The sequence below is a fragment of the Hakea prostrata genome, chromosome 3 (assembly GCF_041222555.1).
Source record: "Hakea prostrata isolate BN-2017 chromosome 3, UWA_Hpros_2, whole genome shotgun sequence".
NCBI lineage: Eukaryota > Viridiplantae > Streptophyta > Magnoliopsida > Proteales > Proteaceae > Hakea > Hakea prostrata.
In genome coordinates, this window is record NC_142602.1 from 40249784 (window position 1) to 40271594 (window position 21811).

General features: G+C 38.9%; 1 protein-coding gene across 1 annotated transcript in view; it reads left to right on the forward strand.

Moving 5' to 3' along the window:
* Nucleotides 1-21811, forward strand: part of LOC149022219 (BAG-associated GRAM protein 1-like) — a 58122-nt gene that overhangs the window by 13860 nt on the left and 22451 nt on the right. Inside the window, exons 3-9 of the mRNA XM_089150393.1 lie at nucleotides 6994-7044; nucleotides 7334-7431; nucleotides 11388-11463; nucleotides 15222-15350; nucleotides 15468-15514; nucleotides 17795-17918; nucleotides 18098-18214. Coding sequence (XP_089006519.1) covers nucleotides 6994-7044; nucleotides 7334-7431; nucleotides 11388-11463; nucleotides 15222-15350; nucleotides 15468-15514; nucleotides 17795-17918; nucleotides 18098-18214 — 642 coding nt within the window. The remainder of the gene's footprint in view (nucleotides 1-6993; nucleotides 7045-7333; nucleotides 7432-11387; nucleotides 11464-15221; nucleotides 15351-15467; nucleotides 15515-17794; nucleotides 17919-18097; nucleotides 18215-21811) is intronic.

Here is a 21811-nt window from a genome sequence, read left to right on the forward strand (position 1 = left end):
ACGAAATTTCCCATGTTTCCCACGAAATTTGGGAATTTTTTTTCCTTATGAACCAGCTAAGTTGAACCAGGTTTCGACAAGTTTCGACGAAATTTTGACTGTTTCGATTGAAACTTGGGATTTTTTTCAGTCCCTTAGTTTTTCGTTTCGAAGTTCCCAAAATGGAAAATTTCGGTGGAAATTTTGCAAGTTTCGATCAAAATTTGTTCTATACAATGTATGTATGTGATGATCCAAATCCTCAAGCATTGGTGGTAGTATGTAATTGGCAAGGAGTTCATCTTAGATTCAGATCATGAGGCAATAAAGTTCCCTCACTCTTAAAGGTCCATAAGCAAACAAGACGCAAAGTGGGTTGCCTATCTTCAAGAGCTCACCTTTGCCTTGATTTAAGGCTGGAAAGGAGAACCAAGTTGTTGATGCGCCAAGTCAACAGGTGTTGGATTCTACTGGGTGTTCAATTAGAGTTTGTATTCATGTAAAATTCTATTCCTTGTAATAGTGTACTTTTCACTTAATTATAAATAGAGGGCTTGAGATCATTGATCAATAAGCCATTCTACCAACATGGCATCAGAGCCTAAGTTTGATTAGGGACGAGAGAAAACGAGAACAAAGCAAAAATCTCTCTCGCTTCTAATTTTTTTAAACCCATCGTAATTCCCTGAATTTTTTCAAAAAAACCCCATCGCCCATTTTTTCTTCTTTTTCTGGTAGTTCCTCCTTTTTTTTTTTTTCTTCTTTTTTCTGTTCTTCAGTTCCGCTGCACCCATCGCAACCCATCGTCTCCTTATTTTTTTTCTGGCAGTTCCGTCTCCTTTTTCTGTTCTTTAGTTCCGCTGCACCCATCGCAGCTATCGACCCTTTTTTTTTCTTCTGGCAGTTCAGTTTTTTTTTCTGTTCTTCAGTTCCGTTGCACTATAGTGGGTTCAGGAAGACCAAGAAGAAAAGGAAAGAAGAAGAGAAGAAGACAAACAACACCTGTATCGCTGCTTGCTGCATCTACTGCCTCGATTTGAGAAGAACAGCGACAAAAAAAAAAGGTAGAAGAGAAGCTGCTGCTGCTGCTCCTACTTTGAATCGAACAAAAAAAAATGGAGGAAAGTAGAAGAGAAGAAGCTGCTTTGCTTTGAATTGACTTAGGTTTATCTCCTCCCTTCTCCTCCATGGAACAAACATCGTAGGTTAAAGGGGTTTGGTTTGTAAATTTAAATTCTTTCAGGGATATTTTGGTATTTATGCACATTGTTAGGGGCTTATTTAAAAATTTATAAATTTTCAGGGGCTTATGTGTAAATACACATAGTTTAAGGGGTCTAATTAAAAATTTATAAGTTTTCAGGGACTTATTTGCAAAATTACACAGTTTCAGGGACTTGTGTGTAAATTTTCATAGTTTCATGGACTTAATTGTAAATTCAGATTTGTTAGGGACATATTTGTCATTAAAAAAAAAAAAAAAAAAAGAAAGAAAAAGAAGAAGAAGAAGAAGAAGAAGAAGAAGAAGAAGAAGAAGAAGAAGAAGAAGAAAGAACACCATGTACTAAGGTGTTTTGAATCATGGTTTGGCTATTACATTCTGCGACGTTTCAGTTGAAAGGTGACGACTGAAGAACTGCAACAATTTTTCAACATGGCAACTATTGTTGGTATTATTGCTCCCATTGGCTCCGCACATTATTCCACTTTTGATCCTCTTTCAGTAAGATTTGATGGAACAAATTATTTGATTTGGTCTCGATCTACTTACTTGACTATTGCCGGAAGAGGACTTGTTGGACACATTACGGGCACCACTATCCAACCTACTACCACAGGTGTTTCATTGGATAATTGGATCTCGAATGACTCTCTTATTATGTCATTCCTTTTGAACTTTATGAATCCAAATATTGCTCATGGATACCTATTACTTGATACTGCAGCCCAAATCTAGAAGGCTACTACTGAAACATATGGACAGTTGGGGAATGATGCACAGGTTTATGAGCTACGAAAGAAGCTTCATGAGACTACCCAAAAGGAACTGACTGTGGCCCAATGTTATGCTGAGTTGCGCTCTCTTTGGCAGGAGTTGGATCATTATGGGGATTATCACCCTACTAATCCAGATGATGTGACTACTTATAGGAAGCACATTGATAGGATTTGTGTATATGTTTTCTTAGCAGGTTTGAATGTAGAGTACGATCAGATCAGAGTGCAAATATTAAGTCGTTCTCCCTTTCCTACACTTGAACAGTCTTATGCCCTTGTTTAGTGTGAGGAAAGCCGTCTTTTAGCTATGCTTCACACTCCTATTGTGGAGAAATCAGCCTTACAGTCTGTTAACACTAAATCTGATTTAGCTAAGGAGATTATCAAGTGTGAGTATTGTCACAAACCATATCATACCAAGGCAAATTGTTGGAAGCTCTATGGGAAGCCTACTGATTTTGAGCAAAAAAGAGCACAAAAAAGAGGAAAACCGAAACCTCATATTTCTGAGACAGTTTCCACAACACCCTCTGTAGACGTTGGTCTTTCACAGGAGGAGTTAGCTACTCTGCGACGTATTCTACAGTCTTCTACTGCCGGTACAACCTCTACCACTGCTTCCTCTACTAACCAAACCAACTCCTGCCTTGCTACTTCAGGTAAAACTTTTACAGGCTTCCAAGTTTCTTCAGTTTCTACTCCTTGGACCATTGATACAGGAGCCATAGATCATATGACAGGTTTATCCTCATTTTTCTTACAATATTCTCCAACTTCTGGAAAGGATAAAGTTCAAATTACTGATGGCTCCTATTCTTCCATTGTTGGAAAAGGGACCATTCAACATTCTCCATCACTTTCTTTGTCTAAAGTTTTACATGTTCCCTCTTTCTCTAATAACTTGCTCTCTATTAGTAGTCTTACACATGACTTGAGTTGTAAAGTGACATTTTTTCCATTTTACTGTGTCTTCCAGGATTTGGTCATGGGGAAGGAGATTGGACTTGGTAAACTAGACAATGGACTTTATTTGCTCGAGCCGATTGAAGGATCTACTTCTGCTCTGACTACATCTTCTAATCAGGTCCATTCGGTAATATTAGACCTTCACCAGTGGCACCGTAGGCTAGGTCACCTCCCTCTAGGAACTCTTAAGAAAATATTTACTGATTTAGTTTCTTCTTGTAATGAGGATGATTTTTTTGTGAAGCCTGCATTTTTGCGAAGCAGACTCTTTCTACTTATTTACCTTCTCTTCATAATAGAAAAACTATTCCTTTTATGTTAATTCATACTGATGTGTGGGGTCTTTGCCGATGTGTGTCTAATACTGGCCATAGGTACTTTGTTACTTTTATTGATTGTCACTCTCGTTCTACATGGATTTATCTTTTAAAACAAAAAAATGAGGTTTTTCAATGTTTTTGTGATTTTCATAATATGATTAAAACTCAGTTCAATGCCACTGTGAAGATCCTTCGCAGTGACAATGGCACAGAGTATATTGATGGTGAATTTCAGAGATATCTCTCTGACTTTGGCATAATACACCAGACTAGTTGCGTTGATACGGCTGCCCAAAATGGGGTTGCCGAAAGGAAGAATCGACATCTCTTAGAGATAGCCCGTTCCATTATGATTGCTATGAATGTACCTGACCAATATTGGAATGATGCTACACTCACTGCTTCTTACCTTATGAATAGAATGCCCAGTAGGATACTTGGTTTTAAATGTCCTAATGAGATTCTCCAGGGAGCCTCTTTTTTATTATTCTCCCAAAGATTTTTGGATGTGTGTGTTATGCCAGAATCACCGCCCACTAGAGTAAGCTGGCTCCCTGCGGCCTACGCTGCATATTTTTGGGGTATTCTGCTACTCAGAAAGGGTACAAATGTTATCATCCTCCTTCTAGGAAAACCATTTTATCCATGGATGTCATTTTTAATGAGTCTTGCCCTTACTATACACCTCTCTAGGGGGAGAGTCCTAGAGGAGAGGTGTTCTTTCCGACTCTAGATTTTCCTATCACACACCAACACAACTTAGGAGTCCCAGAAGAGTTTCTTGACCAAGGGGAGACTTTGGCCAGTATACCTGAGGACTCTAATCCTCCCCCTTCGTTTTCTGAACCATGTGAAGAACCTAGCCAGGGGGAGACCACTCCTGTGAGACAAACTGTTGAGGTCTTTCAAAACCATATTGACCAGAATAAGGAACTGCAGACTTATCAGAGGAAGAATTACAATCGGCTAAAGTAGGTGGAGAAAGGTGATTCGTTACCACTTCAGTCTCCTGCTTCAGAATCATATTCTACTGTTCCCCTTAAGGTATCTTCTTCTGATCTTCTTATTGCTATTAGAAAAGGAGTCAGATTCTTGTACTCAACATCCCATAGCTAAATATGTTTCTTATAACTCTTTATCTAACTCCTACCGTGCTTTTATATCCTCTCTGTCACTTGTATCTGCTCTTAAAAGTTGGCAGGAAGCCTATGCTGATAAGAGATGGAAGGCAGCTATGGTAGAGGAAATGCAGGCAATGAAGAAAAATGACACTTGGGAGCTAGTTACACTTCCTCCAGGAAAAAAACCAGTGGGTTGCAAATGGGTATTTGTGGTTAAACAAAATATGGATGGATTAGTCAACAAGTTGAAAGCTAGACTAGTTGCAAAGGGGTTTACCCAGACCTATGGGATTGATTTTTAGGAGACTTTTGCCCCTATTGCAGAACTAAACACTGTCAGAGTTCTGTTGTCTGTAGCTATGAACAAAGATTGGAACTTGCAGCAACTAGACGTAAAGAATGCCTTCTTACATGGGGAGTAAGCGGAATAAGTCTATATGGAAATCCCACATGGTTTCTCTGATGACAATACTACAGGGAAAGTTTGTCGGTTGAAGAGGTCAATTTATGGGTTAAAACAGTCTCCTAGATGTTGGTTTGGATGCCTCCTGAAGGCAATGACTTCTATTGGGTACAAGCAAAGCAATGTTGATCATACACTATTTGTCAAGGAGTCAGGTACTAACATCACACTTCTTATTGTCTATGTAGACGATATTGTCATCACAGGGAATGATGGTGAAGAAATTTAAATGTTGAAGGACTTTCCTGGCAGAAAGTTTGGAATTAAACATCTAGGGAAGTTACAATATTTCTTAGGGATTGAGGTGGCTCGATCAAAGAAAGGTATATTCCTATCCCAAAGAAAGTATGTCCTAGATTTATTATCAGAAGTGGGAATGTTGGGGTGTAAAGCAGTTGATACCCCTATTGAAGCTGGAGCTAAACTTAAAAAAAGAGGGAGAACCAGTGGACAAAGAAAGATACCAAAGGGTGGTAGGAAAGCTTATTTACTTGTCCCACACCATGCTAGACATCGCTTATGCTGTAGGGATAGTGAGCCAATTCATGCATGATCCATATTTAGCTCATATGAAGGCTGTTACCAGAATACTATAGTATTTGAAGGGAACTCCTAGAAAAGGAATACTTTTGTCACCCACTGATAATATAAAAGTAGAAACATACACTAATGCAGACTGGGCTGGATCTACAGACAAGAAGTCAATTTCAGGTTACTGTACCTTTGTTGGAGGTAATCTAGTTACTTGGAGAAGTAAGAAAAAGAATGTGGTAGGTTATCTAGTACTGAAGCTGAATATAGAGCTATGGTTCGTGGAGTTTGTGAGCTACTATGGTTGAAAGGCTTGCTGCAAGATATTGGGGTCCAAGTTCCAAACCTTATGATGTTATATTGTGACAATAAAGCTGCTATTAGTATTGCTAATAATCCGGTGCAACATGATCGAACTAAGCACATTGAAATTGACAGGTTTTTTGTCAAAGGAAAGTTGGAACAAGGGCTTATCTGCATGCCTTTTGTAAGATCCAGAGACCAAGTAGCAGATGTTTTCACTAAGGGTTTGAAAGAAAGAGATTTCCTTCCTATTGTAGGCAAGTTGGGCATGACTAATATTTATGTCTCAACTTGAGGGGGAATGTTGGATTCTACTAGGAGTTCAATTAGAGTTTGTATTCATGTAAAATTCTATTCCTTGTAATAGTGTACTTTCCACTTAATTATAAATAGAGGGCTTGAGATCATTGATCAATAAGCCATTCTACCAACAACAGGTGATAATAGTGAATATCCTTGCAGTATTTAGCATTGGCATGGGATTTGGGACTTCGGATGATGGGATAATTTTTGTAAATAGGTGACTGTTTAACGGGAACACAAAATTGTAAACAATCTTTTTTCTTTTTCAAAGAGTCCTAGAGATGTGGACTGATCAGGGGAAAAAAGGCTTGGTACAATTCAAAATTAGTGCTGCCTTTCTGTTTTGTTTACGTTTTCCTTCCCATTGGAAGAAGGGCAGGTATTTGTATTTGAATTGAAATTATATAAAAAAAAGAGCTGCGTATACACAATTTGATGCATCTCTTTAATCCTTTGTTTTTAGTTGATGTGTTCGCTTTGAAGCATCTCCATTGTAATCCACTTACAAATTCCTGCCTTTGATGTATCTCATTCAATTCTTCACACAGGTTCCCTTCTTTCCCATCTCTTTTTCCTTGGGTTATCACATTGTTGGATTTGTAATGGTGTTTTCACTCTTAATTTTTGGTGGGATATGGCTTCTTAGGAGTTTAGAATTGTTAACAGTGTAAGTCTCTTCGTGGACCAGGATTCATACTTAAGAAAAGACTATCAAGTAATGGCATGAAACTGGAATATAATGATTGATGAATCAATGATTGCTGACTGCCCCTTAATGGAATGGGATCTACTTCACCTGTCTATTTCTTTATTTTCATTTTCATTTGTTTTATTTCTTCTTGTCCTGGGGTCTTTTTTTTTTGCTGTGGGCATTGAAGCTTCATTACACGAGTTAAAATAATATGGTTGCTTTTTCATGTTCATGAATAGTTCACTTTATTTGTTATGTAATCACATCCATGGAGTAGTTTTTGTTTGTTTAACATGCAGTTGTGCACTTATTTTGTAGATGGGGCACTTGAAGGGAGATTCTCAAACCATTTCTGCATATGTAATCAAGGTACTATGAGCCCTGTAAAGATCATATGTTATTGATTGATTGATTATGGATTGCACCAGTTATTTCTTGCTTATGCTGTATCAATAATAGAAGGTTGTTTTTATCGTTTCATATTCTGCAGCTTATATAGCAAAGCTTGCTCTCTCTCTCTCTCTCTCTCTCTTCCTTCTTTTTCTGGTTGAACTTCAGTATTGACTAGTTTACTCATTCATTTAATTAACTTGCGCTGTTCATTTATTTGCACTGGTGGTTTGATGCTGACAAGGAGCTTTTCTGTTCTGCATCTCAGTTGGAGCTATTAGCAGCCAAGAATCTTATTGCTGCAAATTTGAATGGAACATCAGATCCTTACTCTATAATTACATGTGGTGAACAAAAGAGATTTAGGTGAAACACTTCGCTTCTCCATTCTTGTTGTTTCTAATTTTTTGGTGGTTTTACAATTAACTTATCTCATGTAAGAATGGTTGACCTTTTCTTCTCTTATTTTTCTTGGCTGACAGGATTCCCCCCCCCTGATTCTTTTACTATTTTAGTTTGATCATTTTACCTTTGAAGAACATTTGACTTTGGATTTTTTGTTGATAAACTTCATGCTAGAAAATAATGACATGTCATATGTGACATTGGCTTAGCTGATGTAGCCTCGGCAGAGGTCAGGACAAAATAATCTAAGATCTTGATCAGAATCAGCTCCAATGCCAAATTACGTTAGGTTTAGGTTGTTTTAGTTGAGATGTATTGGCCGACTTTTACTGGATTATATAAAATTCTGTCATTATATTGAAGGCTTAATAGGTTAGTGATGGAATGGGGGTAATGGGATCATGTATTAAGAGATAAAGAATCAAACGGTATAGATTTTGGTTGATGTTAATGGTGATGGGAGGTTTCTTTGAGATGATGTAGGATAAACTTTTGGAGTGATTCTGTTTGATGTTAATGGCTGTTTCTCTCATTTTAAAAAACTTGTGTGCATGTTTTCTCAACACCTGGAGAATTGATGAGAAACACAGCCTTAGGCTGATCCAAACCTGACTGCTTTTCTAGACCAAGATGAACCAGGTTCAGTTGGAGTCATAGGTCTAGTAGGAATTTTAGGAAATATATTATTTTGGGGACTAATGTCTCTTTTTAAATTTATTTGTTTATTTCAGAAACTAGATTATTAGGATATTTAGTTTCTGATTACTTCTAGTTTGGATTGATCACTTACTTAGGGGGTTATTCTTAAATTAGAAGTCTTGTAATTTTCTATACTTATGATGTAATCCCCCATGTTAGATACAGATTTAATAGAATGGATTGAGTTATGTTAGCTTGAGTGCTTAGTGGTTGATAAGAACCTTCTATTCACTCTAAAAATCAATATGAAAATACAAGAATCAATAAGATAGAACTGGTTTTAATGGTGCCAGTCACCCCCAACACCTCACGGTGCCCCTCAGCCTATGGCTGCCCTAACTCACTCACATAACAATTCATAATCCCCCTTTTCCTCTCCCTTTCCCCTCCCTTTCCCCTCTATTTATAACCCCCAATCCCCTGTCTCTTTCCTTAATGTAGCTTAATACCGTGATCCCGGGGCCCTATCACTACCACCCTTCGAAAATCACCTTGTCCTTAAGGTGATGGAAATTTTGAAGTTTAGTCTTCACATGTTTGCCGCACAACCAGGACATCTCAACAACATTCTCCAAGATCCAACAGCAGACTCATTTCCAAGGATGCAAATGACCAATGATGTGCAGCTTTTGATGCTTTGCATTCTCCGCTGCCTCTTCAAACGAAAAAGAAGAGATTCCGCACTTCAGTTCCTCTCGAACAATATGCCAAACACTAAAGAGGGGTAGGTGGGATTCCTAGGAGGTGCAATGCTGCCGTTACCAAAATGAGGTCGCAGAGAAGACCAAGAAGCGACACTTCAGAAGTTATACCCACCACAAAGAAGAAAAAGTGAATGGAATCCATTGTAGGACAGACTCTCAAGCAAATCGAGAAAAATTTTTGGCGAAAAACCTAGGGAACGATGCCGAACACTGGTTTTCTCTGGCAGAATTTCCAATCTGAATGTTGTTGGTGTAAGTCACACCCCTGCAAATATTGCCGGTCCTGGGAGAGGAACCCCAAAGATCTTGTTCCAGAAACCCCTTCCATGACCCTCAGAGCAGATGGCTGCGTATCGGTGGTACTTATTTTGTCGAGCACAATGGTCCTAGCATCTTGTCCCTTTGTGAAAGGAATCAACCTAGTGAGAAGCATTAGATTCTTGTGTTCTTGCCTTACGAGCAACCTCCTCAGTACTACCGTCCCAAACTTGTGATCATTCCTTTGTGTGAGAGCCCCAAAACAAATTTGCGAAAAGACTGGGGAAATAGCATCAAGACTTGGAACGATACACTCGGTCTTGAAATTTCTGTCGCTGGCTACAAAACCAACACCCCATTGCAACGCTGCAACTCCATTCTCGCCACTTGCTTTCCGTCTCGATTCTGCGAGGTTGAAGATGATGACTTCCCTCTTTTGTGGTTCGGTAAGTGCTTGGTTCGGACTAGTTTGGGTCTGGTTTGTTGATTGTTTGATATTATTTAGGCCCAAAATGGTAATGAGAGGAAATGGGTTTTGGTGTAACGAAATGGGCCAGGCCCATGATAAATATTTTAAATGGGTGGGGCCATGGGTTGAAAGAGATTGGCTGGGTATGGAATAAACTAAATGGGTTGGGCATTGGTTTGTTGGAATAGTTTGGGCTTTGGTTCAAGAGAATGGAATGGGCCCAAGGAGGTTTCTTTGGGAACCTAGCGGCCCTATCTTTGAATTTGGTTCGCTTGGGCCCTATTTTTAAGACTAAGTGTACCTGAATTTGGCCTAAATAAAATAATCTTTGGCCCTTAGGGTGTGGACCAAACCCACTAACCGGTTTGAGGTGAGCCAAACTAACCCCGTAAACCCTTGAACTCCAGCATCTTCTTCCCCATTTTCTGCAAGCAACCACCCTAGCTGCTGCCTGCTGGTCTCCGCCAATCGCTTGGCCTCTTTCTATGCTTCTAACCTTCGCTGCCTTTCAATTTAATGGCGTGATTTTCTGCTGCTGCAATTTCACTCCGGTAGGCATCGACGTTCAAACCTCTTATGCTCTTCTTCTCTCTTCTCCAAGTATGGCATGGGACCACCGTAATAATTGATCGATCTCTTCCGACGATTTCACTCGGCATTCTTTCCATCGGTTTTGCCTGGTCTCCCATTTCCACCACTCCGTTAGCGTCCATAAATTCTTCCTGATTGCCTTCCAAAATCACGCTCACCTTTGTCTCCTGGCCATTGCCGAACTCATTTTGCAGGGCTTCTTTGAAACTCACCCAATCAAACACCGGCCAAGACCTTGCATATGCCCAATCCAACGTGTCTCCTTCCAAGTGTTGGAGAGCTATGCCCAACCGTTGGTCATCCTCGATGTGGTGTTCCCAACAAAACAATAGGATCTCCAAAAGCCATCTTTGCACATTCTCTTCACCTGAAAACAGTGGCAATACCATTGCTTCCCTGGGATGAGGCATTGAGCTGCTTGATACCAGTTGATAAGAACATTCTATTCACTTTAAAACCCAATACGAAATACAAGAATTAACAAGATAGAACTGGTTTTAATGGTGCCAATCACCCCCAACACCTCACGGTGCCCCTCAGCCTACGGTTGCGCTAACTCACTCACATAACAATTCATAATCCTCCCCTTTCCCCTCTATTTATAACCCCCAATCCCCTGTCTCTTTCCTCAATGTAGCTTAATACCATGAACCCGGGGCCCTATCAGTGTTTAAGTGCGAACACTCTTTCCCCCCTTTCCCACTTTTCTGTTATGTGATTTCCTCTTCCTCCTCTTCTTATTATTCTAATTCCTCTTTCCATGAAAGCCAACCACAACAAGCCCAGTCTGGGCCTGCATTAGGTTGTCTTCACGATGATCACCTCTGATCTCAGTGCAACTTCTATTATTTTTAAGGAGATGATCAAACATAAAAATGTTGGAGAGGGCGGAAAGTTTTAGCACAACGGGGCTTCACTTGCATGTGTACTCTTTCCCAATAATAAAATTCTATTGAGCTATTTTGTCATATACCTTCAATGTGTGGTACTTTATGATGTATCCCTATTCCCTATTGCATTTACTTGCATTTCACAACTTCTTGGCTACAAAAAAAATAAAAATTTAAAAAGCACAACCATTCATTTTTTGATTACATTAATTGTTACCAAGAAATTTTTTAGCCATTTTGTATCTTTTTCTTGATTTATGCTTTTTATAATTGGCATTTATTTATTTGCTTCTGCTGCTAATGCAGTTCCATGGTTCCTGGGTCAAGAAATCCGATGTGGGGAGAAGAATTCAACTTTTATGTTGACAAGCTTCCTGTGCTGGTATTTATTAGTTCTTAATTACCTAAAATGGCATAAACAGGACTCATTTAGTAAATGGTATACATATATTGAGTGGAATAGCATTGAGACTTGATTTATTAGATACTAGTGATGAAACATAAGTTGAGTAGAATTCAAATATGTTTTATTTCTTATAAACTTATGTCTTCTTGATTTTATGCGTTGGTTTTTGGGGAACTCTAAACTTAACAACATAATGTTGGTTTTTTATTTTTTTTTTTGCGATGAGGTCACCTTTATTGGCACTATATGTATTTGGATGGGGGAGTAATAATTGTGGTCCATGGGATAGAGGACCCCACACGAGAGAACTGTAGAATTGGTTACAATGATTTCTGAGCTCTTGAAATTCCAGGGTGCTTTTTCCTGTCATTTTCTGTATCTTTGAACTCACTTCTTGGTTCTAACTTCTAAGCAAAGTTTTAGACTCGTCTGTTTTCAAGGTTTGAATGAGGTCAAGATCACTGTAATCTCGAAATTTGGCCAAAATCTCCCTGAAACCTGGTACAAAATCTGCCAGGTTCTGGTAGTATGTTTTGATGGGTCTGGTTCTTCTTAGATAGCCTATTTCAAGGCCTATGAACACATATCCATGGTTAGTTTAACTAAAAAAATAACACAAATGGTCTTTTGGATTTGTACATGCTAGTTTGTATGTAGACGAAACTGAATGTTGCATTTTCACATATCTAAACATGCTTGAAGTATAAATGACATAAATGATATGCAATTTCAATGGATAATAAAGTAGAACCTGAAACCTACATTAGAATGTGCTTAACAGATAACTAACACATACACATACACATCATTAGTGGTCAAATATCAAATACAACTTTGATCCATAAGAAACATAGTTGTCAAGGCTAAAAGGTGAGGCGAGGCGATAGAGGACAAAGAAAACCAAGGTGACACCAGACAAGGCACCAACCTTGACCCATAAATAGGCGACGCCTTGAGAACTTTGATAAAAAACACAAAACCATCTGTGAGTTCCTTCATCAAGGGTATTTCAAATAAAACAAGGCTACCGGTTACATCCAAGATGATAATGAGCCACAATATTGACACATGATTAAAATGAACTCAAACTCACATGTGTGTCCCCTAATTGTCTAAGAATGAGTGGCTTCGTGAACCAAATCTAGAGCCATAGTTGTCTAGGCGACAAGGCAAGACGAGGTGAGGCAAGGCAAGGCAATAGAGGACAATGAAAACCAAGGTGACACCAAGCAAGGTGTCAAGGTATTGCCTAGGCGACAAGGCGACACTAGGTCACCTTGAACCAAAAAGGGGCTAGGGCGCCTAGGCGACACCTTGACAACTATGTCTAGGGCCATCACGAGAGGGTTCACGAAATATGACCTAGGGTTGCTGCCCAACCCCTATGGTCTAGCCCCGCTGCATGGAGTCTTTTCAGCAACAGGGGCATTTTGGGTACTCTAGTCCAACCCAATTTGATCTAGTCAGAATCAAGATATTTTTGGGAGTCTATCTTTACTTTGTTATTTGAGTCCTTTGTTTAATTATGAAATAGTCCTAGTCTGGTTAGGAATCCTAATTAGAGAAGGATTCCTTTAGTTGTAGTCCAAGTTCTACTGGGAGACTAGTCCTACTCTTGTGATGTAATTTGAATCATCCTAGGATGAGACAAGTGAGGATCCTTAGTGGAGTAGGAGTCCCAAGTAGGAAGTCCTTTTATGATTGCAATTTGTTTACTTGAGAGTCCTAGCTTGTTATACTCTAATGTTGAGTTCTAGTATAAATCCTTCTTGTCAGGCTTTATAAATATAGCCCATTGCTTGTAAAGAAGAAGCTTATGAATTATCAAATAAACTTGCATTTGAAGGAGAATTGTTAGTCACAGGTTTCCGAGAAGGAAAGCTGCGTCTGCTTGGTGTTTCAGACTTTGCTGCAAATATTCATCCTCCCTCTCTCTCTCTTCCCCACAAGTAAGTATTCAAACACCCCACCCGTACCCCTGCCCCTACCCTTTCCTTGTCTCTTCTCAATCACACCCATGTCTTTTGTGTGTACAAAACAATATGCTTTAAAATGAAGGTTACTAGGTTGTTCCTCCAGTGTTAGATTATATGACATAATTGAGAAGTGTGGACACATATTGTAGTTAATACAACTCGATGACGTGGGAAACCTATTCGGTGTAAAGACGGAACCATATTATGTTTTGAAATGCCAAGTGCTGTACTCACTAGGCATCCATGTTTGAACTTCAAACACACACTTTGAACCTGAAGGTATGAATTTGTATTGTTTAACATGTCTTAATTGTTTGACTTTAGTCATGATGGTTTACAATTCATTGGTTTATATTGCTTGCCACTATGATGGAGGATGATTATATTGCATGACAATATGGAGTCCCAATTGGCAATGTGCTATAACTTTGGGAAGGTACTTATTGGAAGTAATACAAGGTTGAAGCAACACTTGGTTGGGTCTTGTATGATACATCCAAGTGGTACCAAGTCTTTGCTAATGTTCAAGAAGCTATAGCACAACAATTATTTGAGCTGGCTAGAGCTCGAGGAGCTTGAGGAGCTGTAGGATATAGTGGAACTGGTGCTGGGGAGAGGTGCTGCTGCTGGTAGAGCTGCTGAGTGACCCCCATGTTGGTGGCTTAGTGCGGCAGTGCTTATTAGTTATTACTGTGCTCATAGGGTCTCAAGTCTTAAGTTACAACTTTACCCTTTTGATTGATCATTTGAGCTTTATAATGTATTAAACTTGTTTGAAAATTTGAACATTTTTTGGTAGAGTTTGAAATTTGAACATCAAACATTAATGTTTGAGTAATTGAGTATATCATGTGTATAATAGGCCATCTTGTGGAGCATATTCAGTGTTGCAGTTCAATACTTGGGGTCTGAAATGTTATGGTACTATTTTCATAAAATCTGAAGCCACTACTGTGCTTGGGAGGCTTGAAATAGGCTGGACAGAAAGTTTCAGCTCCAGAAGACACCTAAAACTGACTGAGGTGGGCCATTGAGTTTTTTGTTTTGGGGGGGGGGGGGGTGAATTTTTTCTCCAACTCAGTGAGATCATGGCCCAGCTTGTTTTGTAGAGTAACTAGTTGCCACTGAAACCAATGTCTTGAACCATGGGTGGGGCATCTTGCTGCCTAGGCCCCCCTCCAATGCCTTGGGTTGCATAGTCACCATGAAAATTTATGGTTTCTGCTCCTAGAAAGTTTGAAATTGTTGAAATCTACATGAAAACAACAACTTGGCATTATCCTAACTAAGCTAATGTGTTCTGACCTCCAATGAGCTTGAATTGATGTCATACTTGATACATGGCCTAAACTATGCATATCTTTACTTGTCACTCTTCCTAAGGTCATGTTCTGCCCCTAGCTCTTTTACTTCCTTATATCTTAATCAAGTTGATCCTCCATTCTAGAGCATCCAATGGCCTCCATTGAACATTGCCATGCCACCTGAATCAAATTTTCTAGTTGATTGCAGACGATTGTTTACATATATACTCAGTATTAATTAGCTCAATACAATGGAATGTTTATTTTCTTACAATACAGGCGGAAGATAAGATTTATAAGTTGTGTGCAGATAGACATTGTTTTGGCCCTTACTTGACAGCTCATTTTCTTGGGATAAGCAGTTGTAATGGTATATGCCTAATATTTGTATGTTTAGATTGTCCTAAAATCTGTTTTAGTTTTTTGTTCATTGGATCAGTTTTTTCTCCTGTAGATTAGTATCGCAATGTACGATTGGGATATAATATGGAAGAGCACTCTTCTTGGATCCGTGACACTTCCCATTGAAGATGAAGGACAAACTGGAGTAGTCTGGTATACTTTGGATGGTCCTTCAGGGCAGGTGATTTAAGTTCTTGACATGTACTATATATATATTGTTTCTCTCATTTTCTGGTAATTTTAATGATAGATTTCTTTCAATAGTATACCACTAATCCGATATATTTGTATATCTCAGGTTTGCCTTCATCTTAAGACAAGTAAAATCCCTGGAAAGTCTTCTAGGTAACAGCCTTCTCCCTTCTGATGGACATCTTTTTTCTCTATTGGTGCATCATTGAAAATTGCATCATGAAGGCCTGACCACTAGAATCTTCTAGTGGGCCTTTAGTTTTTGACCGGGAGGGGGGGGGTGACAGTGGAGATTTTGGATTTCATGCTTCAGAATGTCTTGGGTGTCTATGTGTTTCTGTGTTGCAGTATAAGAAGTTTCCTTTCACTACTAATCACCAAAACAAACTACTGTCTGGCATTTCTGCTGATAAGGTGAAAAGCTAGGTTTTGTGTATGACGGTGAAAGTTCTGGGAACTTGCACTTCTATTGACTTAAAAAAGTATTTATTTTCAGCACAACCTTTAGTTTTATAGTGTTCCATTTTAGTGGATGAGACAGATCTCACAGCTATTTTGTTTCTTATTCCATTTCATTCCAAATTGCAGCTGTTAATTGAATTACTAAAGATTTTTGATGATCTTTGGGTCATGATTCCATGCTATTCTTCATTATTTTAAGAACTGGAGGTTCAATGGTACATAAGTGATTGGGAACTTTGAGAATTTCTTTTCCTTTACTGCCTGAGTGCATCTCCATGCACTGCAATTTTCAAATCTGGCTTCCTGTTTTTGCCATATGTTCACCATATCCAACTTTTACCCATGCTTAGCATCCAAATTAGGCTTCCGGATAATTCCTGGATTTATGTATCTCTTAGTGGGAGAAGCTTCTGGGGTTAAACTTGTGATGATTCATGAGCGTCCATAAAACTAGGGCGTCATTATGCAACCATGTGGCGGATATGGGAACTGATTAAAGTATCTAGTATCGGTGTTGGAAAGCATGTCGGAAAGCTGGCTTTAAAGGACTTCTTGAAGATGCTGAGAGACATTAGGTTGCTTAATATGCACATAGATATGGTTTGAAATCATGCAGAAATCCTAGTGTTTTGGAGCATACAAGCATAATACACGATAAACAAAAAAAAATTTAAGATGTCATGTATAAACGATTTGAACATAGAATTACAAATCAGGTGCATTAAATATTAATGTTTATAGGTGGAATTTTCTTAATTTTTCTAACTTATGGAATTTAGCCAGGTCATTTATTCATCCTGGATTAATAAGTCATAAAATTTTCAGTAGTAAATATTTTTGCACCTTTTCTTTTTCAGTGTTTTTCAAATTGTCAAAATTAGGTAAACTTGATGCAGGTTTGTCACCAAATCAGGCTTTTGTTTCTTCTTCTTCCCCCCCCCCCCCGGGTGAGGGGGTGTTAGTGATAGCTGTAGGTTGGATTCTTTACATGTCTGGTCTTTGATCTCATGGATTTTTACAATGGGTAATTAGGTTGCATACAAAATTAGGTGTTTTTATTTCTGTACATTGTTATATTTTAAGCTGAACCATTTTGGATGGTTTGACTATTGGTTCAATTTAAGTTATTTTAGAATATTCTCTTTTCATAGCAAGAACTGGGTTAGGCATTTCCTTTTCCGTATAGGGTCAATTTTGAGTCTTTAATGTAAGGGTTTAATATGGGCGATTTGAAAATAAATTTACAAATAGAAACTGGTGTTGTTTTGTTTATTGCTACCAGTGACGTACAAAGGAGTAGCCTGGTTGTATGATCACCTTCTTCTCTTTTCTTTTTCCCAAGTCCCAAGAACATCTTCAACCATTCAACTTGTTTTTCTTCACTAAACTATAAGATGAATTATCCCCATCCCCAAAGTGTTCTACAAAGCTGCAAGGGAGGAATCTTGCAATCTACCAGGTGGGAACCTAGGAACTGGTTGTTCTTAGAGGCCGTTGATGGCAGTGCTGTTTCTTCCAGCGATGAGTGAGGTTGTGATTGTGGATGGGATGGGGGGGGGGGGTAAAAGCAGGATAATTAGCTGCTCCAGAGTCCAGGGAGGACCCAGTTTTGGTCCATTGGTGAACAAAGGTTGTAGCAGACCCACTTGGGGGGGGGGGTGTTGGGGATATGAGAGGTCATGCTAGGTCATCATAGATAACTTCTGGGTTCTGTTCCACACCCTTTTTTGTGTTTATGTGTATCATTTCTTGATTTCTTCCCCTTTTGGGCTTCAGCTTGTTGCATCCACTCCAGCAATATCTTTCTTTTCAAAAATTTTTAAATGATTATTCTCCTTGATGTAAAAGCTCATTGGGTAAGCTTGTGCAGTACCAGGAAACATTATATTCATATGTTTTTGTACTTTGTTAATTTGCTTTCCATTCTTTCCTAGTTGTTGTTGGATTATGAACCTACAAATTTATGGACAGGGTTTTTAATCATTATGCTGGAGACAATGCTCAGAGAAGGAACACATTAGATAAGCAAGGGCCCACAGTAGTTCATCAGAAACCTGGCCCTCTGCAAACTATATTTAATCTCTCTCCTGATGAGGCAAGCACTGCAAGAGTTATTTCTTCTTCTCTCTTGTTCTTTTTTATTTTTTTATTTTTTTTTTTTTAAATTGCCTGTTGAATTTGTAAATTTCCCTCCACTAGCCACCCTATCAATCTGTGTAAGAATATTTCCAGCCACTGCAATAAGAGGTCTAATGATTAAACATGTAATTTCAGGCTGTTGAACGTACTTTTTCATGTGCATTAGAGAGGTCGTTCTTGTACCAGGGACGAATGTATGTCTCTAGATGGCATATTTGCTTCCATTCTAATGTATTTTCTAAGCAAATGAAGGTTAGGTTATTGCTCTCTTTCATTTTATTTTCTTTCTTTGTAGTGATTTTTTATTATACTTATCTGTTCGGGACATGCTGCTTTCTGGAAACACTTGATGAAGATAAGATACAGAACTTGAAAGCTGCAAACAGTATAATCTGAACTTTTCACTTTGCATGTTGAAATGTAGCTGTAGGTAGGTAATGCACAACCTTACTGTCACCAGTTCGATTTTAGATCCATGGTTATGTCATCTGCTTTGATGGATTGGGTCAACTTGTTACCTAGTGACCTTGTTACCATGTTGGGCCATCACAATCACAAACTCATGCAATGTGACAGTTCATGTGAGTTGATTCCAGGTGAACCCATTTCTTTTCCTGTGCCTCGGTGCATTCACACCTTGAAGACTCCTCCACGTAAGATGGGTAGTTAATCCAGATGGGTCTTGCTTTTGTGGCTGGTCAAATAGCTTCATTCAGGTCCAATGCATCTTGCTCCACTTACCTTGCAACACAAGTTTCAGTTCTCCAATAAACCATACATCGTGGACCAAGGAGTGCTGATATGAACTGAAATTAGGGTTGGGGTTTCTTTGATGATTTCGTAAAATGAAGAGTTTTCCCAGCATCTTCCAGCAATCAAGTGGATAGTATTGTTAATTTTGGGTTGAAGAATTTGGATAGTAGAGAAATACGGGAAGGGTTAGCGTTTTAACAAAACTCAAGATGAGATGGTTTATTTGATAATAGGATATGTGGGATGTAACAAAGAGATATGGGATGTATCAAAACTTCCTAGGAAACTTACAGTTGGGTGTGGGGAGGTTTAGGGACGATCTTGGGAATGTTTGGGTTGTGGGATTTGGGTAACAGAAAGTGAAGGGATTGTTTGGGGAAATCATAGGGTTTTAACAAATTCAAATTGGATGATGATCTTGTAATTCTGCTGCAGGTCAGAGAAGGGAGAGAGTGAGGGGCTGAGAGAGAGAAAGGGAAGGGGGGGAGGGGTGCCGCAAAGTGTAGTGGAGGGTGAGGTTGCTACCTATGGGTATCTCAGGTGTGAGGGAAGGGTTTAGAGAGGATTGCAGGGGGTGGGAGGGGATTCTTGGTGGCTGCGATGGGAGGGAAAGGGGTTTCTTGCCTGTTGTACTTGGATTCAATTCTGCTGTTGGTGTAGTTGATTGGCTGCTGGGACTTGAGGATGGAATGCTGCAATTGAATCTAGAAATCTGAAAATCCACCGTGGCCTTCCAAAAGAGAACTGTGACCTGTTTCCCACAAACAATATTCAATTCTTATTCAATGCAGACTAAAGTTTAAAACCATTGGCTGGCTTATTTATAGCCTTACATCAAAAGGAAAGAACTTGACTCAAACTGGGAGACTCTATTTGGACTCGACTAAAACTTAGAAACCAACTTAACTAGGATTTCCTTTATAAGTTAGGATATCCCTTTACAACTAATTAACAACTACCTAAATTAAAAGAACTCTTCTTGAAAGACTAACTTATCTGTAAGAGTCCAACTTTAAAGAAAGACTCCAAAGGTCTCAGGAATTCAACTAACAAATCATCTAAGACTTTTAGCTAAGACTGGACTCAGAAAGTTAAACCCAAAATTCTGCAATTAAATCCCAGCAGATAATTAAGGCTGAAATTGACCAAATTACCCCTTTTAGGGTTTGGCCAGCCCTAGAACCATCTTGGTTGGGCCTTGGGTCTCAAACCAGGGTTTCGGCAAGCTGCTGAATTCTGGTTCACATCAAGTGTTCTTTGTACCAGGTTTTGCCAAAATTTCGGTCGAAATTTTGAAATTTCCTAACACTGAAATGTGACAAAATGATAACCTTATTCAAATTGAGGTTTGGGTATGCTCTTCCGCTAATGATACCATTGTGGTGGATGAGACCAAAAAGGGATTAACTCTAAGTTAGAGCTCTAGATGTCTAAGTTGGAAATAAGGGGACTCAAGACCAGTGGCAGGAACCCCGATTACAATTATTGGGAGACAATCACGAAATGGACACAGTGTGAGTATTGAAGAGAGAGTTGGTTACACTGATTATTTCAAATATCTAAGTTCAGTAATAAAATAATGAAGGTTTTTGCATTGTAGATGATATTTCTCATAGAATTAAAGTGGGTTGTATGAAGTGGAGAGGTGTGTCTAGAGTGCGGAGGGCTCAATGTATTCCTTTAAAGCTTCAGGGGGAAGTTCCACAGGATCGTATGACCAGCCATGATGTATGTGGAAGACTATTGGGCAGTTAAAAAGGTGCCATATTGATAAGCTGCGTACAGCTGAAATGAGGATGTTAAGATGGACGTGGGTTAAAACAAGGAAGGGCAGGGTACATGATGAACATTTATGAGCAGATTTGGGAGTTGCTCTGATTAAGAACATGCTTTGGTAAGTAATCTGAAGTGGTATGGTCTGATTCATGAACTAATGAGTAACAATATGATCCCTATTGATGGAGCTAAAAGAGCTAGCATCAGACCTAAAAGGCCCATATGCAAAGTAGTGAGCAAGGATTCATGGTCTAGGTCTAGGTCTTTTACCAGGTATGACCTTAGACAGAGCCTACTGGGGAGCAAAGATCCAGGTTGCTAGCCACGGCTAGCTGAGTTTGTATTTCTTTTATTTTTGATATCCTCGTCTCTCTTTTTCCATCTTTTTCTACTCCCTTCCAAATCCTCTGTTAATTATATTTTCCTTCCAAAGTTTGTACATGCACCCCTCTGCAACGAACCCAAACTCATGCACCCCCTCCAAAGACCAAACCTTACAAGATGCCCCTTCGACCTTCACACCATTAAAGAATGTTAACATCTAACTGTTATAATTCAAATTTTTTTTTGTGAAAATGGCCATATTATATGGGTAATATGACCATTTTTTTCTCAAGCAAAATGGAAACCTAAATAAGTTTTTTCTTTTCAATAAAAAAAGGATGTATAGGTACTCCTTCCGACCTGCACACCATGAAAGGATGTTAACATCTAACTGATATAATTCAATTTTTTTTTGAAAAGGACCGTATTACCCTTATATGGGTAATATGACCATTTTATCCTCAAGTAAAATGGACACCTCGATAAGTTTTTTCTTTGCCAATAAAGGAAAAAAAAAAAAAAAAAAAAGAAAAAAAGAAACCCTAAGGAGGAAGAAGTTCAGTGTTCTTCTCTGTTGTCCATCCACCTGCTAAAACCTGAAAATCTTCCAACACCAGAGCTCCACCTCTCCTACCCATATAGCTAACACCCTTCCTAATCCAGTCCAGCTGGAGTCCTTGGCCCTCCTGCCAGGATTTGTCAGTTGATCAGTCATTGGGAAAAATCAGAGAAGAATAACAAAAAGGCAAAAAAAAAAAAAAAAAAAAAAAACGAAGGAAGAATTCTGGTTCCATCCGCTTTTCCATTTTATGAACAATGACTTGAGAAGTTGGGAGAAGAAAACTTGGATTGTAGGGTTTGACAGTTCTGAAAGTTCTTGAACTTGGATTTTAGATGGGTTCAAAGAAGCTGTTATGGATGCCAGTCAGCTGAACTGTTGATCTGGAAAGCAAATAAGAATAGATGGAGGAGAAGAATAAATGGAGACTCAAATCA